General features: G+C 42.6%; 1 protein-coding gene across 1 annotated transcript in view; it reads right to left on the bottom strand.

Annotated features, from left to right (window-relative positions):
- Window positions 1-1,969: 1,969 nt before the first annotated feature.
- The window catches only part of LOC133649218 (AF4/FMR2 family member 2-like), a 277,314-nt gene continuing 259,555 nt past the window's right edge, over window positions 1,970-19,728 (bottom strand). The window contains exons 25-26 of the mRNA XM_062046050.1: window positions 16,862-17,058; window positions 1,970-6,385 (exon numbers count right to left, since the gene is read on the bottom strand). Coding sequence (XP_061902034.1) covers window positions 6,264-6,385; window positions 16,862-17,058 — 319 coding nt within the window. The 3' untranslated portion in view covers window positions 1,970-6,263. The remainder of the gene's footprint in view (window positions 6,386-16,861; window positions 17,059-19,728) is intronic.

Genomic DNA, 19,728 nt, shown 5'->3' with positions numbered 1-19,728 from the left:
AAATGGCTTTTAACAGGTAACATTTCTTATTTTACAAGAGTCAAGACATCTTGATGACCAACAGTGTACATTAACTTCCATTACAGTGATGCATATGAAAATATTGTTCAAGCTACAATTTTATGACTTGATCAGATTGACCTGAAAATGACAAACACACAGACATGTACTAAAAAAAATACTGTCCAAATCTTGTACTTTGTCTCTAAGTTATTAAACACATTTTAAATGCAGTTTTACACGTGAGTAAAAAATTTACAGGCAAACAATACATAGTAGTGTAACTACAAAACGTTTTTTGCCATAGCATCTTCCTGCTGGAAAATATTGGGTTACTGTAATTGACCTGTTAGACAACGCCCTCTGTTGAATTCATACCCAAAGAAATCTTGTTCCCCTGCAGATAGCGCCATCAAACCAATTTCTATTGAAATGACCATAAATAAATAAATATCTGAAGCAAAAAACAAACAAATCGCGAACATGCGGAGTAGAATATGCCTAACCATGAAAAAGGTTTTAAAAAATACAGCAGTATTGCAGGAAGCCTAAACATTTAATTTGTTAATATCCTGGGATATTCTGACTTCTTTCCGGCTTTAAGCGATGTGCTGCATTTATTCTACACGGAGGACATGAAGTACACATGCTTTGGTCCTGTACTTGAATTATTAAACATATATCAAGTGTTACGTTAAAGTCTTTGTATTTACACGGAAATTCCTATCGCCTCAAGAACGCAGATGCACAAAATGGATGAGCATTTTTTTCTTCTAAAGAGGTTCCTGTGTGAAGCTAACATTACACGGCTTGATCATGTTGTAAAAGTGTGTTCTGCGGTGGGAGGTGCGTAATAAAACAAGATACAAAACCCAAAACCCGTGAAGTTGGCACGTTGTGTAATTCGTAAATAAAAATAGAATACAATGATTTGCAAATCCTTTTCAACTTATATTCAATTGAATAGACTGCAAAGACAAGATATTTAATGTTCGAACTGAGAAACGTAATTTTTTTTTTGCAAATAATCATTAACTTAGAATTTAATGGCAGCAATACATTGCAAAAAAGTTGACACATGGGCATTTTTACCACTGTGCTACAGGGCCTTTCCTTTTAACAACACTCAGTAAACGTTTAGGAACCAAGACCAATTTTTGAAGCTTTTCAGGTGGAATTATTTCCCATTCTTGCTTGATGTACAGCTTAAGTTGTTCAACAGTCTTCGTTGTGGTATTTTAGACTTTATAATGCGCCACACATTTTCAATGGGAGACAGGTCTGGACTACAGGCAGGCCAGTCTAGTATCCGCATTCTTGGCTTGGCATTGTCTTGCTGAAATAAGCAGGGGTGTCCATGATAACGTTGCTTGGATGGCACATATGTTGCTCCAAAACCTGTATGTGCCTTTCAGCATTAATGGTGCCTTCACAGATGTGTAAGTTACCCATGCCTTGGGCACCAATACACCCCCGTACCATCACAGATGCTGGCTTTTGAACTTTGCGCCTAAAACAATCCAGATGGTTGTTTTCCTCTTTGTTCTGGAGGACACGACGTCCACAGTTTACAAAAACAATTTGAAATGTGAACTCGTCAGACCACAGAACACTTTTCTACTTTGCATCAGTCCATCTTAGATGAGCTCGGGCCCAGCGAAGCCGGCGGCGTTTCTGGGTGTTGTTGATAAATGGCTTTGGCTTTGCATAGTAGAGTTTTAACTTGCACTTACAGATGTAGCGACAAACTTTAGTTACTGACAGTGGTTTTATAAGTGTTCCTGAGCCCATGTGGTGATATCCTTTACACACTGATGTCGGTTTTATTAAAAAAAATTATGTTCCCAAAGGGTCATGACAAATAATAATTGAGAAGCACTGTTTTAAAGCAACATTTCTGTCAGCAAAAACACGTCCAAGACAAAAAGTTGTTGGTCTGACACTACCATTTATTGCATGCAATGTTTTTCATATCAGGCATTTCAGACAAACCCTCAAAAACATCAAGAAAAAAAAAGATCAACAACTGATGGAAATCTGACACTTTGAATCACATACTGTCTTTTCCTTAAAGCCAAAGCCCAGTGTCGTCATAAATGCTAGTAAAAAGCTTATGGAAACATTTGGTTTTACGAAAAACAATCTCATATTTGTACCAATATGGTATGGAAAATCACTTAGATTCATTCTTTGTTCTTAAATAAATAGAGCAGTTCCCACTGGACACCAATAGAGGCACTTGAGTTTTTCTTTTCCTTTTTTTGTTGTCAAAAGTGAAATTTTCCTTTCACATCCGCATTGTCTTCATACACATTCAGCAGTGGCCAAACGAGAACCGAAACACTCACTCTGAATGAGCTGGATTTACACAGACCATGACAAGAAATAAATAAAACGGCACAGGAGGAAACTTGTAGTTGTGCCGTAAAGAAATGACAGATTTGTTGCTGTGTGAAAGCAACCATAAACACACACCTGTCCCCCACGCACGCACAAACACACACGCACACACTACAGAATATAGATCAGTCAATCGTCCATTCACTTTGAATCGACACAAACAACCACAACGACTACAACACAACATCACTGTTTGCAGAAGTCACAGTCTCTAATTGTGTAGCACAAACATCATAATTATCCAGTCATGTTGACACAATCAGCTGTACACGTATACACACACGACAACACAACAAACGACCAAAATGTCCAGTGCTGATTTGATCCAATGCAATGTTGTCCCAAGTTGGCACCCCAAGTTGGCATCGTTACACAGTCCATTTGTGGAGAATGTTGGAGGAGTTCATTGGCTGGGTTACCATGGGAGCTAGAACTGAGCCACAGTAGAATGGCTTTAAAAACAAAGCGCATTGGTAGATTGATCATTCTTTGGTCATTTTGTATATTTTACATAAATGGTTGAATGCTACAATCACTAGAATGATTGAAGTGGTTGGCATCAAGGTCTGAACACTATCAGCAGCACTGACCTACATTTACAACTTAAATCATAGTAATTGTATTCATTTATTCCAAACAGTTTATTAATTTCCTATTGTAGCGTTTCTATAAGCGAAGCTACCTCCAATACGTATACGTTTATTTTAGATATTAGATTTTCAGATATAAGCTTCTACGTGTTGCCATGTTCATGTAATCTGCTTAGGGCCTTCAGAATCTGAGTGTTGGCCCATGTAACTTAAACTATGTTAGCAACTAATTAGATTCCACATTCATCTCACAGGCCTGGTAGTCTGTAGCTCTATGGAAATGAAGATGCATTTTGTTGCAATTGATTGAATTGTTCAATGTTTTGTTATATTATTAGCTCTATACTCAGGCGCATCAGTAATATTGTACTCGAATATATGTTTCTTTCTCTGGTAATAATAGTAATCATCCCCAGTACACAAAATGCTTCTTTTGAAATGCCATGCCTTGTTATTATATTGTGTTTTTACACATTATTATTAGTTCGTATTACTGAAATGTAATAGTATTGGTTATTAAGATGGTGATTGACTGAAGACCCATGTACCAATTGCCCGGAGCAACAGTTTTCCAGCAATAATATTTGATCATAATGTAATGTTGTTCTTCAGGTGTGACCCTTATAAAAATGTAGGTAATTGTAATTACCTAATTAGGTAAGGTAAATTATTTAAATTAGGGTTTTATATATTTATTAGGGCTACAACTATATATACCATATAACTATGTATTAACTATAATTTTAAATAATGGCACTCATTTTTTAACGGGCGATTAACGCACACACGTCCATTTTGACTCGGGTTGTGCCGTAGCGTGGGGAACTCTGCTGCAGTTCACTTAATACTGATGAGGCACAAGCGGGCATAAATGGACAAAGGAAAGTCTACCTTATGTAACTATCAGGTTCAAAGCCATGGCAAGTTGTTCTCCCGACAAGAAAGGACAATTTTTTTGCCGCGAGAAGAGGTGACATCCCTGCAGAAAACGCCTGCTGCGTGCGTCGTTCTAGAGGTGGGTGGTGCTTCACTTCCGTGTTCAGATTATGGTTAAGGTACAGTGATAACATAACATTTAGATTGTTACTGTGACTGATTTAGTAAGTAAGATGATATAAAAGCTCAACAGAAATGAAAGACGGTCGGCAGGCGGTCGAAAGGAGACTTTTTTGTTGCAAACAGTCTATCCGACATCAAAACATGTCAAGACACTTCTCAAAACAATCACGTTTCCGGCTTCAAAATAAAAGTGCTACGCTAGACATCCGGTTGAACTACATTTACAAAATGAAAACGTCTTACATTACGATCATGCTTTGTCACTAAGAGTGGGCACCGGATCCAAATCTTATTTTGACACTAACCGAAACCAGCCGGTACTACCGGGCACTGATTCATGTAAGATCCAGCGGTGCCATGTTTCGGTTCCTGGGTTGCGCGTGACGTCACGTTTGTTTCCCCACCTTTTCTCTACAATATAGAGGCGCTACCTCGACAAGAGAACCTATTTTTAGCAGACTGTATGTTGGTTGGCACAACATCGAGAATATCTGCTGTGGTGCGCTGGAATGCAACAAAATGCATGTTGTATCGCACGTTTTCAGATAGGAGCAATATGAACAATACATCTTGCTCTTGTTTTGGTGTCTGCTATCTCCAAATCAGCCCGTAATCATCACTCATCACCTCAAAGATGAAATTGCCGCACAGACGACATTTAAACAAAAACGCCAGCAGACACCAAAACACAATCAATTGAATGAATTTTAATCAGCCCTTAATGTCATCCAGCAGCAATAAAATTATAACAAAAATGTGCTGAATATACGATATGTCGACTATTTTTTCTAAATGTTGACACATTGTCTATGCAGCGGGAACACCTCTTTTCTCACAGCCGTGTGCGTCAGTGTCAGTGTGCACGTCCTTCACAAGGATGAGTGTTGATAAATCACATTGCGGGTGCTAAATAATTATATTTGCATTTTGAGCCTTCTACTGAACAGCATATAGTTTGCATATTAATGAAGACAGAGACACAAAATGGATCTCTCTGCTCACTTAACAGACGCAATCTACTTTGCACATGTAGTAGATCAGCTCTGCGTGTGCTATTAGGTTTGCACGTGTTTTAATACACGCAAACCTTTAGAAAATTTAGGTCCAAAGTGCTTACAAAGTACAATTAAAACAAATCTGGATAAACATCTTGAACCTCATCAAAAAATTAGAAAATCTCATAAAGAATGAATAAAGACATCAATGACTTTTCTGTTTTGTTTGATCAGCCGTTTTTTGCCATGTTATAGGCGCCATTTGGAAACAATTAAGGTACAAAATCATTCTATGTAAGTATCTTTTTTCACAAAGTACCGGTATATAGCTTCGCTAATATACGAAAAAAAAGTTTTTCCTTCTAAATTATTGGGTGCGGCTTATAGTCCGGAATACACGGTACATATAATTAGCACGGCAAAAGTAATACATGACTGTTACATTTGTAAGGTAATACTCCCAACAATATTTGTGAATGGCGAATAAATATAACAAGCATTTCTTAATTAAGTGCATTTTTGTAATGAACTGCTTGGCTAAGTGCTGGCATCACGCTAAAGTGCTCTCATCGCCCTTTTGAAATGATTAATAGGGCGATAGATATCATGTATATTTCTCAGTGGCCGATTGCCACTTGTCCCCTGATGATGTATCTCATCCTTTGTTAATTCACTAGAAGTGTTTGTAAAGGAGTCTCTTTACGTGCATGATTCTTATCCAATTGATGTATTGGACCAGTACTTTACCAACTGGATCAGTATCAGACGCACATTTCTTGGAGCCTCTAAAGAGCTTTCCTTCAGAGGCTTTATCCTCTATAATCACAGCAGCCTGTCACGTTTCCTTTTGAAAATGAGCCCATCTTATTAAAAATACATGGAACTTATATTCCTATTCAAGGAGGAATTTAAACTACATGTACCCAAGTATAATTGTTGTCCCTCCAAAGAGCCACATCAGACATTGTCTAATTATGCTAATTTGCAGTCAAAGAGTCACATTCAAAGGATGTAGTTATCATTCATTCCTAAGTGCATTTTTGCCCAATTAATCCACCGAGTCAATACAATTACTGCACCGTAGCATGTTGAGTCACTGAAGGGCCCCAGCGGGGACGAAAGCATCATTGTGGGTGTCATCTCGCTTATCCCAGTTCTAGCTCCCAGGCACATTTTTTAATGTTTTTTTTTTCATTTTTATCTGGCCGTGGTCCAGCGCCTACAGCAGGTGAGCCTCAATGCGGAGCCAGTGCAGTCCCTGTCTGATGTATCGGACCAGCTCGGTCATGCTGCTCTGCTGAGTCAACGGCTCCATGGCAGAATCCAGCTCCTGAAAGAACTCTGCAGGGAGAGAAGGAGACACTTGAGCTGAAACACTTAACTACACTCAGGGTTCTGTCTGTGACACAGCTGAGAACATTAGCAGGCAACAGAAGGGCCCTGAGACTGTTGACGGTGCTGTTGTTTGTCAAGTGCGGCACCGAAAGTGAAGGCGAGCGATTACTGATGTAGTCCCTGGTCTCAACATTAGGAACACCTGGATCTAGTGCAAGACAGCGAGTGCAAAAACACTTTATAAAGGTAAACCAAATATTGGCCACACTTCACAGAGCTTGGTTGTGTTCACATTTGTGTACCATCAGGTTCTGCAATCAGCATTGTGCAGAACAGTGGTGCCTTAAAAAACGTCATACAAACTGAAATTAATCCGTAAATTTTGTGAAAAATGTATTGTGTTCTTCACTGACTGCATGCAAATATCACCATAGACATCAACAACGCACCTGAGACTTCATCAGACCTCGTAAGAGTTCAGCATTAGCATTTTGTTTTTAAAATGTATTTTATTTTACTGATAGAGCTTGTTTTAATGCAGCACCCAGTGTACATGACTAGTTATGGGCCTGCTGCAATGCAAGCAGCCCATACTATTATTGCTCATACTTCTAACTTTATTGTTATTATAGTTCCGCACGTTTCTCTTACGCTTAATAAGAGGCGAACCGGCCAACGAACCCCCACATGCCGTATGTTATACCGTTGGAAAGGTCTCGTTTGCGCCGATGGGGGTACTTTGAGTTGGGAACATTTCGTGTTACCATGGCGACGTTATTCCGAAAACCAATCGCTATGGGCCCATTGAATAGGTAAGCAACCGTTAAAGAGTCCTTTAACTTGGTACGTTACACAGGCTAACTGTTAGCATGCTAACTTTAGCTCGCTAACATGCTAACAATTTGAGCTAATTTTGCAACCGTTTACACCAGAGTCGTATAACGTGGTATACAGTGTTGGGTTAGTTACTGAAAACCAGTAACTAGTTACAGTTACTAATTACTTTATTTCAAAAGTAACTGAGGTACTAACTCAGTTACTTACACCAAAAAGTAATGCGTTACTGCGAAAAGTAACTATTTAGTTACTTCTTTTTTCAAGCTCCCATCAATGCCCTTTTAGTCTTCATTTCAGTACTGTTATTGCACTGGAGAATAATACAATCTGTTGATAAACTTGACATGCATTTGCACCACTGAACTTTGCTAAGCAATGTGGTCTACATACAACACACAAAGACAAAGATATGTTTCAAAGGGCCAATTTATTTTGGGCCAGAACATATTGACAAAACTATTTTAAATAGCTGCAACATAACATACATAAGTAACAAAGCATAACAGCAACATGTCACAACATAGCTGTAAAGCTGGCTTCACCCAAGGAAGGCACACATGACATACACAAAGCCTAAGTGAAGTGGCATCGGAGTCTGTGTCTCACTTTACTAGCTTCGTCAAAGCATGTTGCTTTTGTAGCTGTTTCAGCAGATTTGAATTGCTGTTTTGGGCAGTAGATGGGATCTTTGATCCAAGACACAACTTACATTTGACTAAAATGTTCTTTTCTTTGTGCTCGACAAAAGAAAAGTAGTGAGAATATCTCCATGTTAAAAAACTCAACTGCGGCTCAGCCATGATGTGTTGTAAGAAAACACAGACACGCTCCTCCCTCCCCTCTTCCCCTTCCCCCTCCCCTCCCCTCCCCACACCCACACCCAGACACACACAGAGCGCGCGTCTCTCTTCTCCGGCTTGTGACACAAGAAGAATCAGAAGGACGACACCGCAGCGCTCCAATAAAACACATTCAGATCTTCTGTTTTTAGCCGATACTACATAAAAAATAACGTAAAATAACGCAGTAACGCATCATCTAGTAACGGTAACTGAGTTACTGAATATAAAAAATAACGCGTTAGACTACTAGTTACCGCCGAAACTAACGGCGTTACAGTAACGCGTTAGTCCCAACACTGGTGGTATGTGACATTTGTTAACTGTTAGCATACAAACGATAGCATGCTGGCAATCTAACTTAAGCCTAAGTTTTTCATCCAATTTTACACTTTTTTCTCTATTTTCACAGCCATACACCTTTGAGTCATATAACTTGGTATATGAAACATGCACACTGTTATGATGATAACGTTTGCACACATGCTAGGTGTTAACTTTAATGTGCGCATTCTAACGTTTTAGGCTAGCTCTGTAGCTCATTTTGTACAGTTACACCTAAAAACTCTCGGCCGCATGAATTACCATGAATTGATTAACGTTGACCCCAACTTAAACAAGTTGAAAAATGTATTCGGGTGTTACCATTTAGTGGTCAATTGTACAAAATATGTACTTCACTGTACAATCTACTAATAAAAGTTTCAATCAATCAATCGAAACCATCTTCAAAGTACGGCGGCTTCCAGGGACCCCTGGCCAGAGGTCCAGGGCACAGATAGCAGGCCCATCAAAATTTCCGCAGGAATTTTCTAGTTTTTTTTTGTTTCTCTGCACATTGCTTTACAGCAGGCAACATCTTCTTCATACCTATGTAAATTCACGATTAATTTTATTACGCCCTTCTTGTTCGTCATGAATGTAAATATGCTCTTGTTTATACATCTTATTATTAACAGTCTCCTCTCCGAGCTGCCACCTTACCGTGGTAGAGGAGTTTGCGTGTCCCAATGATCCTAGGAGCTATGTTGTCCGGGGGCTTTCATGCCCCCTGGTAGGGTCTCCCAAGACAAACAGGTCCTAGGTGAGGGATCAGACAAAGAGCAGCTCAAAGACTTCTATGGAAAGGAATCAACGAGGACTCAGATTTCCCTCGCCCGGACGCGGGTCACCGGGGCCCCCCTCCGGAGCCAGGCCCGGAGTTGGGGCACGATGGCGAGCGCCTGGTGGCCGGGCCTCTCCCCATGGGGCCCGGCCGGGCACAGCCCGAAGAGGCTACGTGGGTCCCCCTTCCAATGGGCTCACCACTCATGGGAGGGGCCATAGATGTCGGGTGCATTGTGAGCTGGGCGGAAGCCGAAGGCAGGGCACTTGGCGGTCCGATCCTCGGCTACATAAGCTAGCTCTTGGGACGTGGAACGTCACCTCGCTGGGGGGGAAGGAGCCTGAGCTTGTGCGCGAGGTAGAGAAGTTCCGGCTGGATATAGTCGGACTCACCTCGACGCACAGCAAGGGCTCTGGAACCAGTTCTCTCGAGAGGGGCTGGACTCTCTTCCACACTGGCGTTGCACGCAGTGAGAGGCGACGAGCTGTGGTAGCAATTTTTGTTTCCCCCCGACTCAAAGCCTGCACGTTGGAGTTTAACCCGGTGGACGAGAGGGTAGCCTCCCTCCGCCTTCGGGTGGGGGCACGGGTCCTGACTGTTGTTTGTGCTTACGCACCAAACAGCAGTTCAGAGTACCCACCCTTTTTGGATACACTCGAGGGAGTACTGGAAAGTGCTCCCCCGGGTGATTCCCTTGTCCTACTGGGTGACTTCAACGCTCATGTTGGCAACGACAGTGAAACCTGGAGAGGCGTGATTGGGAAGAATGGCCGCCCGGATCTGAACCCGAGTGGTGTTTTGTTATTGGACTTTTGTGCTCGTCACAGATTGTCCATAACAAACACCATGTTCAAGCATAAGGGTGTCCATATGTGCACTTGGCATCAGGACACCCTAGGCCGCAGTTCCATGATCGACTTTGTGGTTGTGTCATCGGATTTGCGGCCTCATGTTTTGGACACTCGGGTGAAGAGAGGGGCGGAGCTTTCTACCGATCACCACCTGGTGGTGAGTTGGCTACGATGGTGGGGGAGGATGCCGGACAGACCTGGCAGGCCCAAACGCATTGTGAGGGTCTGCTGGGAACGTCTGGCAGAGTCTCCTGTCAGAGAGAGTTTCAATTCCCACCTCCGGAAGAACTTTGAACATGTCACAAGGGAGGTGCTGGACATTGAGTCCGAGTGGACCATGTTCCGCACCTCTATTGTCGAGGCGGATGATTGGAGCTGTGGTCGCAAGGAATTTGGTGCCTGTCGTGGCGGTAATCCTAGAACCCGTTGGTGGACACCGGCGGTGAGGGATGCCGTCAAGCTGAAGAAGGAGTCCTATCGGGTTCTTTTGGCTCATGGGACTCCGGAGGCAGCAGACAGGTACCGACAGGCCAAGCGGTGTGCGGCTACAGCGGTCGCGGAGGCAAAAACTCGGACATGGGAGGAGTTCGGCGAGGCCATGGAAAATGACTTCCGGACGGCTTCGAAGCGATTCTGGACCACCATCCGCCGCCTCAGGAAGGGGAAGCAGTGCACTATCAACACCGTGTATGGTGCGGATGGTGTTCTGCTGACCTCGACTGTGGATGTTGTGGATCGGTGGAGGGAATACTTCGAAGACCTCCTCAATCCCACCGACACGTCTTCCTATGAGGAAGCAGTGCCTGGGGAATCTGTCGTGGGCTCTCCTATTTCTGGGGCTGAGGTTGCTGAGGTAGTTAAAAAGCTCCTCGGTGGCAAGGCCCCGGGGGTGGATGAGATCCGCCCGGAGTTCCTTAAGGCTCTGGATGCTGTGGGGCTGTCTTGGTTGACAAGACTCTGCAGCATCGCGTGGACATTGGGGGCGGTACCTCTGGATTGGCAGACCGGGGTGGTGGTTCCTCTCTTTAAGAAGGGGAACCGGAGGGTGTGTTCCAACTATCGTGGGATCACACTCCTCAGCCTTCCCGGTAAGGTCTATTCGGGTGTACTGGAGAGGAGGCTACGCCGGATAGTCGAACCTCGGATTCAGGAGGAACAGTGTGGTTTTCGTCCTGGTTGTGGAACTGTGGACCAGCTCTATACTCTCGGCAGGGTCCTTGAGGGTGCATGGGAGTTTGCCCAACCAGTCTACATGTGCTTTGTGGACTTGGAGAAGGCATTCGACCGTGTCCCTCGGGAGGTCCTGTGGGGAGTGCTCAGAGAGTATGGGGTATCGGACTGTCTGATTGTGGCTGTCCGCTCCCTGTACGATCAGTGCCAGAGCTTGGTCCGCATCGCCGGCAGTAAGTCGGACACGTTTCCAGTGAGGGTTGGACTCCGCCAAGGCTGCCCTTTGTCACCGATTCTGTTCATAACTTTTATGGACAGAATTTCTAGGCGCAGTCAGGGCGTTGAGGGGATCTGGTTTGGTGGCTGCAGGATTAGGTCTCTGCTTTTTGCAGATGTGGTCCTGATGGCTTCATCTGGCCAGGATCTTCAGCTCTCACTGGATCGGTTCGCAGCCGAGTGTGAAGCGACTGGGATGAGAATCAGCACCTCCAAGTCCGAGTCCATGGTTCTTGCCCGGAAAAGGGTGGAGTGCCATCTCCGGGTTGGGGAGGAGACCCTGCCCCAAGTGGAGGAGTTCAAGTACCTCAGAGTCTTGTTCACGAGTGAGGGAAAAGTGGACCGTGAGATCGACAGGCGGTTCGGTGCGGCGTCTTCAGTAATGCGGACGCTGTATCGGTCCGTTGTGGTGAAGAAGGAGCTGAGCCGGAAGGCAAAGCTCTCAATTTACCGGTCGATCTACGTTCCCATCCTCACCTATGGTCATGAGCTTTGGGTCATGACCGAAAGGACAAGATCACGGGTACAGGCGGCCGAAATGAGTTTCCTGCGCCGGGTGGCGGGGCTCTCCCTTAGAGACAGGGTGAGAACCTCTGCCATCCTGGGGGAGCTCAAAGTAAAGCCACTGCTCCTCCACATCGAGAGGAGCCAGATGAGGTGGTTCGGGCATCTGGTCAGGATGCCACCCGAACGCCTCCCTCGGGAGGTGTTTAGGGCACGTCCAACCAGTAGGAGACCACGGGTAAGACCCAGGACACGTTGGGAAGACTATGTCTCCCGGCTGGCCTGGGAACGCCTCGGGATCCCCCGGGAGGAGCTGGACGAAGTGGCTGGGGAGAGGGAAGTCTGGGTTTCCCTGCTTAGGCTGCTGCCCCCGCGACCCGACCTCAGGTAAGCGGAGGAAGATGGATGGATGGATGGATGGATGGATGGATGGATGGATGGATGGATGGGATGGATTATTAACAGTGGTTATCCTCTTTGTATATGTGTATGAGTGTGTAAAATGTGGCTTAAAGCAGTATTGTACAGTCTGGGTGCTGAAAAAAATTCATTCAAATTGCCGTTTGTATTTATTGTGATTCTAAATCAATTTATAGTTTTCAATTATCGATTTAAAAAAAAAAAATCTATTTAATTTAAGGCCATCTCAGCGCTTACTCATTGTGCGTGTATGTCATGCGTCAGCAGCCAAGAATAGCTTTTGTAAAATGTAAATGAAACAAACATGTAAGTGCAATCTAATTTGATGAGATTTTATTATAATTTTTACACCCAAACATATTTTGCAAGAATCCATTTTAATTGAGAAATGTTTTGAACCTTAGAACTGATTCTGAATCGAATCGTCGCCCCAAGAACTGAAATTGAATAAAATTGTGAGTTGTTGCAAGAGTCACATCACTACTGTACGACAATAGTTTGGCTATTTAAAGTACACAATCATTTGAGGTTATTTCAGTTAAAAAAATTCTACTATACCAAGGTTGTCCAAATTATTTCCAGCCTTGGCCGCATACCGCCTTGGCAAATGTTAAAAGACAAATTATCGTAACAGAAGCATACAATTATTCTATGTTGATGGAAATGTATTCAAGGGGAAACTTTTGGAATGATTAATAGTACAGTACATCATACAGAGGGTGACGTTATCATACAGATACAGTAATTATCGTACATCTGGCATACCGACAAATCATAGCATGTGGGGAGCCAGTTTTATATAATTAATTTGTAAAAAAATATACAATTGTACGTAGGCATATGATTATAATTATATACTGTATTATTATTTGTTACAGTCATTGGTGTCAAATTTCAGCATTTTGTCTTTACATTTACAAAACCCTGTTTCCATATGAGTTGGGAAATTGTGTTAGATGTAAATATAAACAGAATACAATGATTTGCAAATCCTTTTCAACCCATATTCAATTGAATGCACTACAAAGACAATATATTTGATGTTCAAACTCATAAACTTTATTTTTTTTTGCAAATAATAATTAACTTAGAATTTCATGGCTGCAACACGTGCCAGCGAAGCCGACGGCGTTTCTGGGTGTTGTTGATAAACTGTTTTCGCCTTGCATAGGAAAGTTTTAACTTGCACTTACAGATGTAGCGACCAACTGTGGGTTTCTAAAGTGTTCCTGAGCCCATGTGATGATATCCTTTACACAATGATGTCGCTTGTTGATGCAGTACAGCCTGAGGGATCAAAGGTCACGGGCTTAGCTGCTTACGTGCAGTGATTTCTCCAGATTCTCTGAACCCTTTGATGATATTACGGACCGTAGATGGTGAAATCCCTAAATTCCCTGCAATAGCTGGTTGACAAAGGTTTTTTTTAAACTGTTCAACAATTTGCTCACGCATATGTTGACAAAGTGGTGACCCTCGCCCCATCCTTGTTTGTGAATGACTGAGCATTTCATGGAATCTACTTTTATACCCAATCATGGCACCCACCTGTTCCCAATTTGCCTGTTCACCTGTGGGCTGTTCCAAATAAGTGTTTGATGAGCATTCCTCAACTTTATCAGTATTTATTGCCACCTTTCCCAACTTCTTTGTCACGTGTTGCTTGCATCAAATACTAAAGCTAAGGATTATTTGCAAAAAAAAAAAAAAAGTTTATCAGTTTGAACATCAAATATGTTGTCTTTGTAGCATATTCAACTGAATATGGGTTGAAAATGATTTGCAAATCATTGTATTCCGTTTATATTTACATGTAACACAATTTCCCAACTCATATGGAAACGGGGTTTGTACTTTTAGTTATTGATTGTTTTTGTTATTTTTAGGATATGCTGCATTTTGATGTTTTCAATAGAGAGACAGCCTAAGAGACATAATTATGTGTCAGCTTTGTGTTATAGACGACAGTATTAGTTAATAAGAGAAGTATTAGTTTTCAGCATTAACAATTTTGTTATGATCTCACATGGCAGTCATTAGTTCCTGTATTTGGTATTCTTTCCTGTCCAACGCTCTCATTTTTCATTCCATTTTTTGTTCCACTCCATTAACCACCGTCTCCCATGGTCTGAACGCTGGCTCCCTCACCTGCCCCTGGTTGACAATCAGGATGCTTCTTATGCCAGCCCTGTCCCTTTTGTTACGGCTGAATCATTTGTTTCGCTTTGCTTTGCTTTTTGTGCTTTATGCTTCCTAAACCCTTTTGCCCTTTGTGCACTTACCTGCACACTTCGCTGTACATCTTCGTTTTTGTCCTTCCTGCACTGTCCCTAATAAAGAAATTTCTTGATTGTACTTAGCCTGCCGTATTTGCATTCTGGGGTCCAGACAAACACTAAACCGTGACAATTTCAATCTTTTTTTTGTTACTTTCAGACACCCTGTGAGCCTCTCCAGCGCCCCCACCCCCGTTTTTTGATGTTGTTATTTTTTGTTTATTTTTAGAAAAGACCGTGGACCAATAAAACATCAAGCCACAGGGCTTCAAATGCCCACAGGGCTGCACTTTGGGGAGCACTGCCTTATACAATGTATTGGCTTTCGTGTGAAGCCACAGAAATCCAATCAATCCAATCCACTTTATTTATATAGCACATTTACACAACAAGAATGTGCTGCACAGCCATGTTAAAAACAATATTAAAAACAATATTAAAAACGATGTTAAAAACAATATTAAAAACAATATAAAACCAATTAAAACAGTAAAATAGACATCAAAATTTATAACCCTAACCCTAACCACACAGGACAACAGAGGACAGAAGACCACACAACTCACGTAGTGTTAAAAGCCAAAGAATAAAAGTGGGTCTTAAGACGAGACTTAAAACACTCCACTGTGGAAGCAGTTTGAACATGGAGGGGCAGAGTGTTCCAGAGTTTAGGGCCGACCACAGAGAAGGCCCTGTCTCCCCTGGTTTTAAGTCTCGTCCTGGGCACCACGAGCTGGAGCTGGCTCTCGGACCTCAGAGCGCGCGCAGGAGTGTAAATTTGGATGAGGTCCGAGATATACTGAGGTGCCAGTCCATGTAAAGCTTTAAAAACAAACAGCAAGGATTTCAAATCAATTCTAAAATGAACAGGGAGCCAGTGCAAACTCCGAAGAATTGGGGTTATATGCTCACGTTTCCTGGCCCCTGTTAAAAGTCGTGCTGCCGCGTTCTGGACTAACTGCAACCGGGAGGGAGCTTTTTGGCTAATGCCAGCATAAAGTGCATTGCAGTAGTCCAGGCGACTTGAAATAAAAGCATGCACGACTTGTTCAAAAAGGTTAAAAGATAAAAATGGTTTTACCTTTGCTAAAAGACGAAGATGATAAAAACACGATTTTAAAACGCCATTGACTTGTTTGTCAAATTTAAAATCACTGTCTATAGTGACGCCAAGGCTTGTGACTTTGGGACGCACATAATTTTGCAAAACTCACAATTCAGAGATTTGTGTACAACATAAACCACCAAACCTAAGTCAATGACAAAAATCATAAAGTACAATGTATGATTCCATTCCAATTGGCAAAAAGAACCAAAAGAGAACCAAAAAGAGTTAGTTAGCAAGTTACTTAAGTAAAATATAAATTTAAGGGGTTCTTTAAGTTCGATAAAAATCAGTTGTGTAGATTTATTGTAATCTAACTGTCACGGCGCGGGCTCGAACCCGCTTTTCATCTGCAGCAAGTTCTGCCAGCACCTCTGTTGGCAGCACGCACCGGCAAAGCTGCAAGCAATCTGCAATCTGCACACCTGGGACTAATGATGACAAGCAGTATAAAGACCAGCGGACCTGAGGAGCCTACTCTCAGTAGTAAGCATCCCGTCTCTGGCTTCCCCTCCCGCGTACTTGCTCTCTCCTTGTTACTTCCTTGTTCCCGTGTCTCATGTCCTTTGTGCTCCCCGCAGTGTCCTTCCTGTTCCCCGTGATCGAGCTGTGTGCCTCTACTCCTCTCTGGATTTTGGACTGCCTCCCTCGATCCTCGACCCCTGCTTGCCCACGGACTAACTTTTTGCCTTGCCCCTCTGGACTGACGAAGGATTCATCCATCACGCACTTACAACAAACCCTGGTAACAGTTACATTGTTAATTCTACACATCGTTTTGCACCAAACACTTAGAGTAGCATACACCTCCCACACACTCATCAAGGGTTTAAATAAACCTGTTGACCTGATCTTGGTTTTAGTGTCGTCTTCTTTCCCCGCCGTACGTAACACCAACTCACACAAAACAATGTTTTCTGGCTCAGTGGATGTTCATATCATTATGACAGTCAAACTAATCATTGTGACTTTACAAATGCAGGATGCTTAATGCAGCTCTTGTACTGGAGCAGGTTTAATAAATAATATACTTTTTAAGACTGGACTTAAATAGTGTTTTACATGACTCAGTGGCGTCAATTGAAAAAAACATTCCTACCTTGGCTACCAGTGGACAGTCGATCCGCTGCTTCCCAGTGTTCATAGCTGCGCAGGATGTTGTTGGTGATGTTGACGTGGCTGGCCGCCATGTGGTGAATGCGTTGGGGAATGGCGACGCTGCCTGACGAAACTGGAGCTCCTCCGCCGTTGGCCGGAGAGGGGCTGAGAGAGAGTGGAGATGGAGTCCCGTTGATCCTGGAGGACACAGAGAAGCTGTTGGGGCCAAGTCATGCTATGAGACTAAAGCAGCAACTGATTGTCTGCTGGAGGTCTCAGTTTGGAGTTTGTTGGTAAAAAAAAAAACCTGCTCAGAGGAAAACAGCCGACAATTACTGATTTAAAACTTAGGTTGATTCAGATAAGCTGATATAATGGAATATTTGGGACATACTCACAAAGGCATTCATATCGTGATGGACTACGTACCCCTCCATGGTTTATTTATTTGTCCTAGCACTCCTGCTCTGCTTAATTACTGCGGAATATTTTCTTATTTTTATATTTATGAGTCGTTCTGATTGTTTATTTTAAACAAAGTTGCCGCTGTCATTAAAAACATGCAGGAATCATATAAACATGTTTCATTTAGCTTAACCCTTGTGTGGTGTTCGGGTCTGTGGGACCCGTTTTCATTTTTTATTAAAAGAAAAATGATACAATGAATTAATTTTTCAAACTGAGACTCACTGACTTTGGCTCATTTTCTGTGAAGAACATATATCAGAATACATATTTAATGGCCACACACCATACACCCACCCTACACATTTCTATTACATAGAAGATGTCCGGGTCCACTGGACCCCGGGCTAATAGAAGTGTGGACATTGATGTTCTGTGTACCACACGCACACACACACACACACACACACACACACACACACACACACACACACACACACACACACACACACACACACACACACACACACACACACACACACACACACACACACACACACACACACACACACACACACACACACAGCAGGCCTAGACAGGGGGAGGACAGAGTGTAGGTACACAGAACATCAGAGGGTCAAATGTGCGAGAAAATAAGAGCAGACAGTGTTGACAATGTTGTTTATGTTAAAATACTGAACAGATGTTTACCTTATCCCAATAAACATCTGTTCAGTATTTTAACTTATGTTCAGTATTTTAACATACAATTGTTTGATTGTGAGGCATTAAAAGCCACAAAATGCAACGGGTCCATCAGACCCACAAACACTGGCTGAGTAACAACAATATGAACGTTGCACGGAAAATTTCTCTGCCAGTTTCTGCATCCCACAGGGATTCTTCTTTTGTGTTTCTGCACCTGCGGTTCCCACACAAGGTTGCAACATTGTCAACACTGTCTGCTCTCATTTTCTCACACATTTGACCCTCTGATGTTCTGTGTACCTACACTCTGGATGCCCCCAAACAATGTTCCCTCTAATTTTCCATCTGATTTGCAGGTTGTTTGATCGATTTAAACTTTTACTGGCAGATTGTAAAGGAAGAGAATACATTATATGAAACAGTACAGTTTGCACAGTACAGTACATATTCCGTACAATTGACCACTAAATGGTAACACCCCAATAAGTTCTTCAACTTGTTTAACTCGGGGTCCACGTTAATCAATTCACGGTAATGTGTGCAAGGTGTGTAATTTGTTGTGAGTTCATGCACTGTGTTGGTTTTGTTCTTTGAACAAGGTGATATTCATGCACAGTTCATTTTGTGCACCGGTAAAAAAACATGACTTTTTCTTGAATTTGAAAAATTTTTATTTTTTTATTTTTCACTAAAGAAGGGTTTGGTGAATGGGCATATGAAACTGGTGGGGTTCGGCACCTCCAACAAGGTTAAGAACCACTGTACTAAAGGTTTTCGTGTATTAAAACATGTGCAAACTTGATAGTAAGCTAGTTAGCATGTGCGCAGAGGAATGTGTCTCTTAAATCAGTGGTCCCCAACCACCGGGTCGCGGCCCGGTACCGGTCCATGGATCGATTGGTACCGGGCCGCACAAGAAATAAAAATAAAAAAATTTAAAATTAAATTTTTTTATTTTTATTAAATCAACATAAAAAACACAAGATACACTTACAATTAGTGCACCAACCCAAAAAACCTCCCTCCCCCATTTACACTCATTCACACTCATTCGCACAAAAGGGTTGTTTCTTTCTGTTATTAATATTTCTGGTTCCTACATTATATATCAATATAGATCAATACAGTCTGCAGGGATACAGTCCGTAAGCACGCATGATTGTATTTTTTTATGACAAAAAAAAAAAAAAAAAAAGGTGAGTGTGTTTGTGTTTGGTTACTGTGTCCGTGCGTACCCAAGCAGGGAGGTAATGGGTCCCATTTTTATAGTCTTTGGTATGATCCGGCCGGGATTTGAACTCACAACCTACCGATCTCAGGGCGGTAGGTTGTGAGGTTGATGCTGAGTGCTTGGCACTCAGCATCAAGGGTTGGAATTGGGGGTTAAATCACCAAAAATGATTCCCGGGCGCGGCTATGCTGCTGCCCAATATGTGATGATGGGGGATATGGGTCACCGGGGTATTGTTTTTAACTTTGTAAAGCACTTTGCGTTGCATTTCTTTTATGTATGAAAAGCGCTTTATAAACCCGACGGAGGAAACTAATTTCAGCCACTTGTACCTGGTATGTTGTCCTTTTGGTCACAAGTTAAAGCTCATGACCATAGGTGAGGATAAGGACGTGGATCGACTAGTAAATTGAGGGATTAGCCTTATGCTGCTCGTTCTTCACCACAACGAATCAATACAGGGTCCACATCACTGCAGACACTGCACCAATTTGCCTGTCGATTGTACAATTTACTCTTCTCTC

The sequence above is a fragment of the Entelurus aequoreus genome, linkage group LG04, assembly GCF_033978785.1.
Source record: "Entelurus aequoreus isolate RoL-2023_Sb linkage group LG04, RoL_Eaeq_v1.1, whole genome shotgun sequence".
Lineage (NCBI taxonomy): Eukaryota > Metazoa > Chordata > Actinopteri > Syngnathiformes > Syngnathidae > Entelurus > Entelurus aequoreus.
The sequence above is the reverse complement of the archived record's forward strand: the minus strand, read 5'-3'. Positions and strand labels throughout refer to the sequence as shown.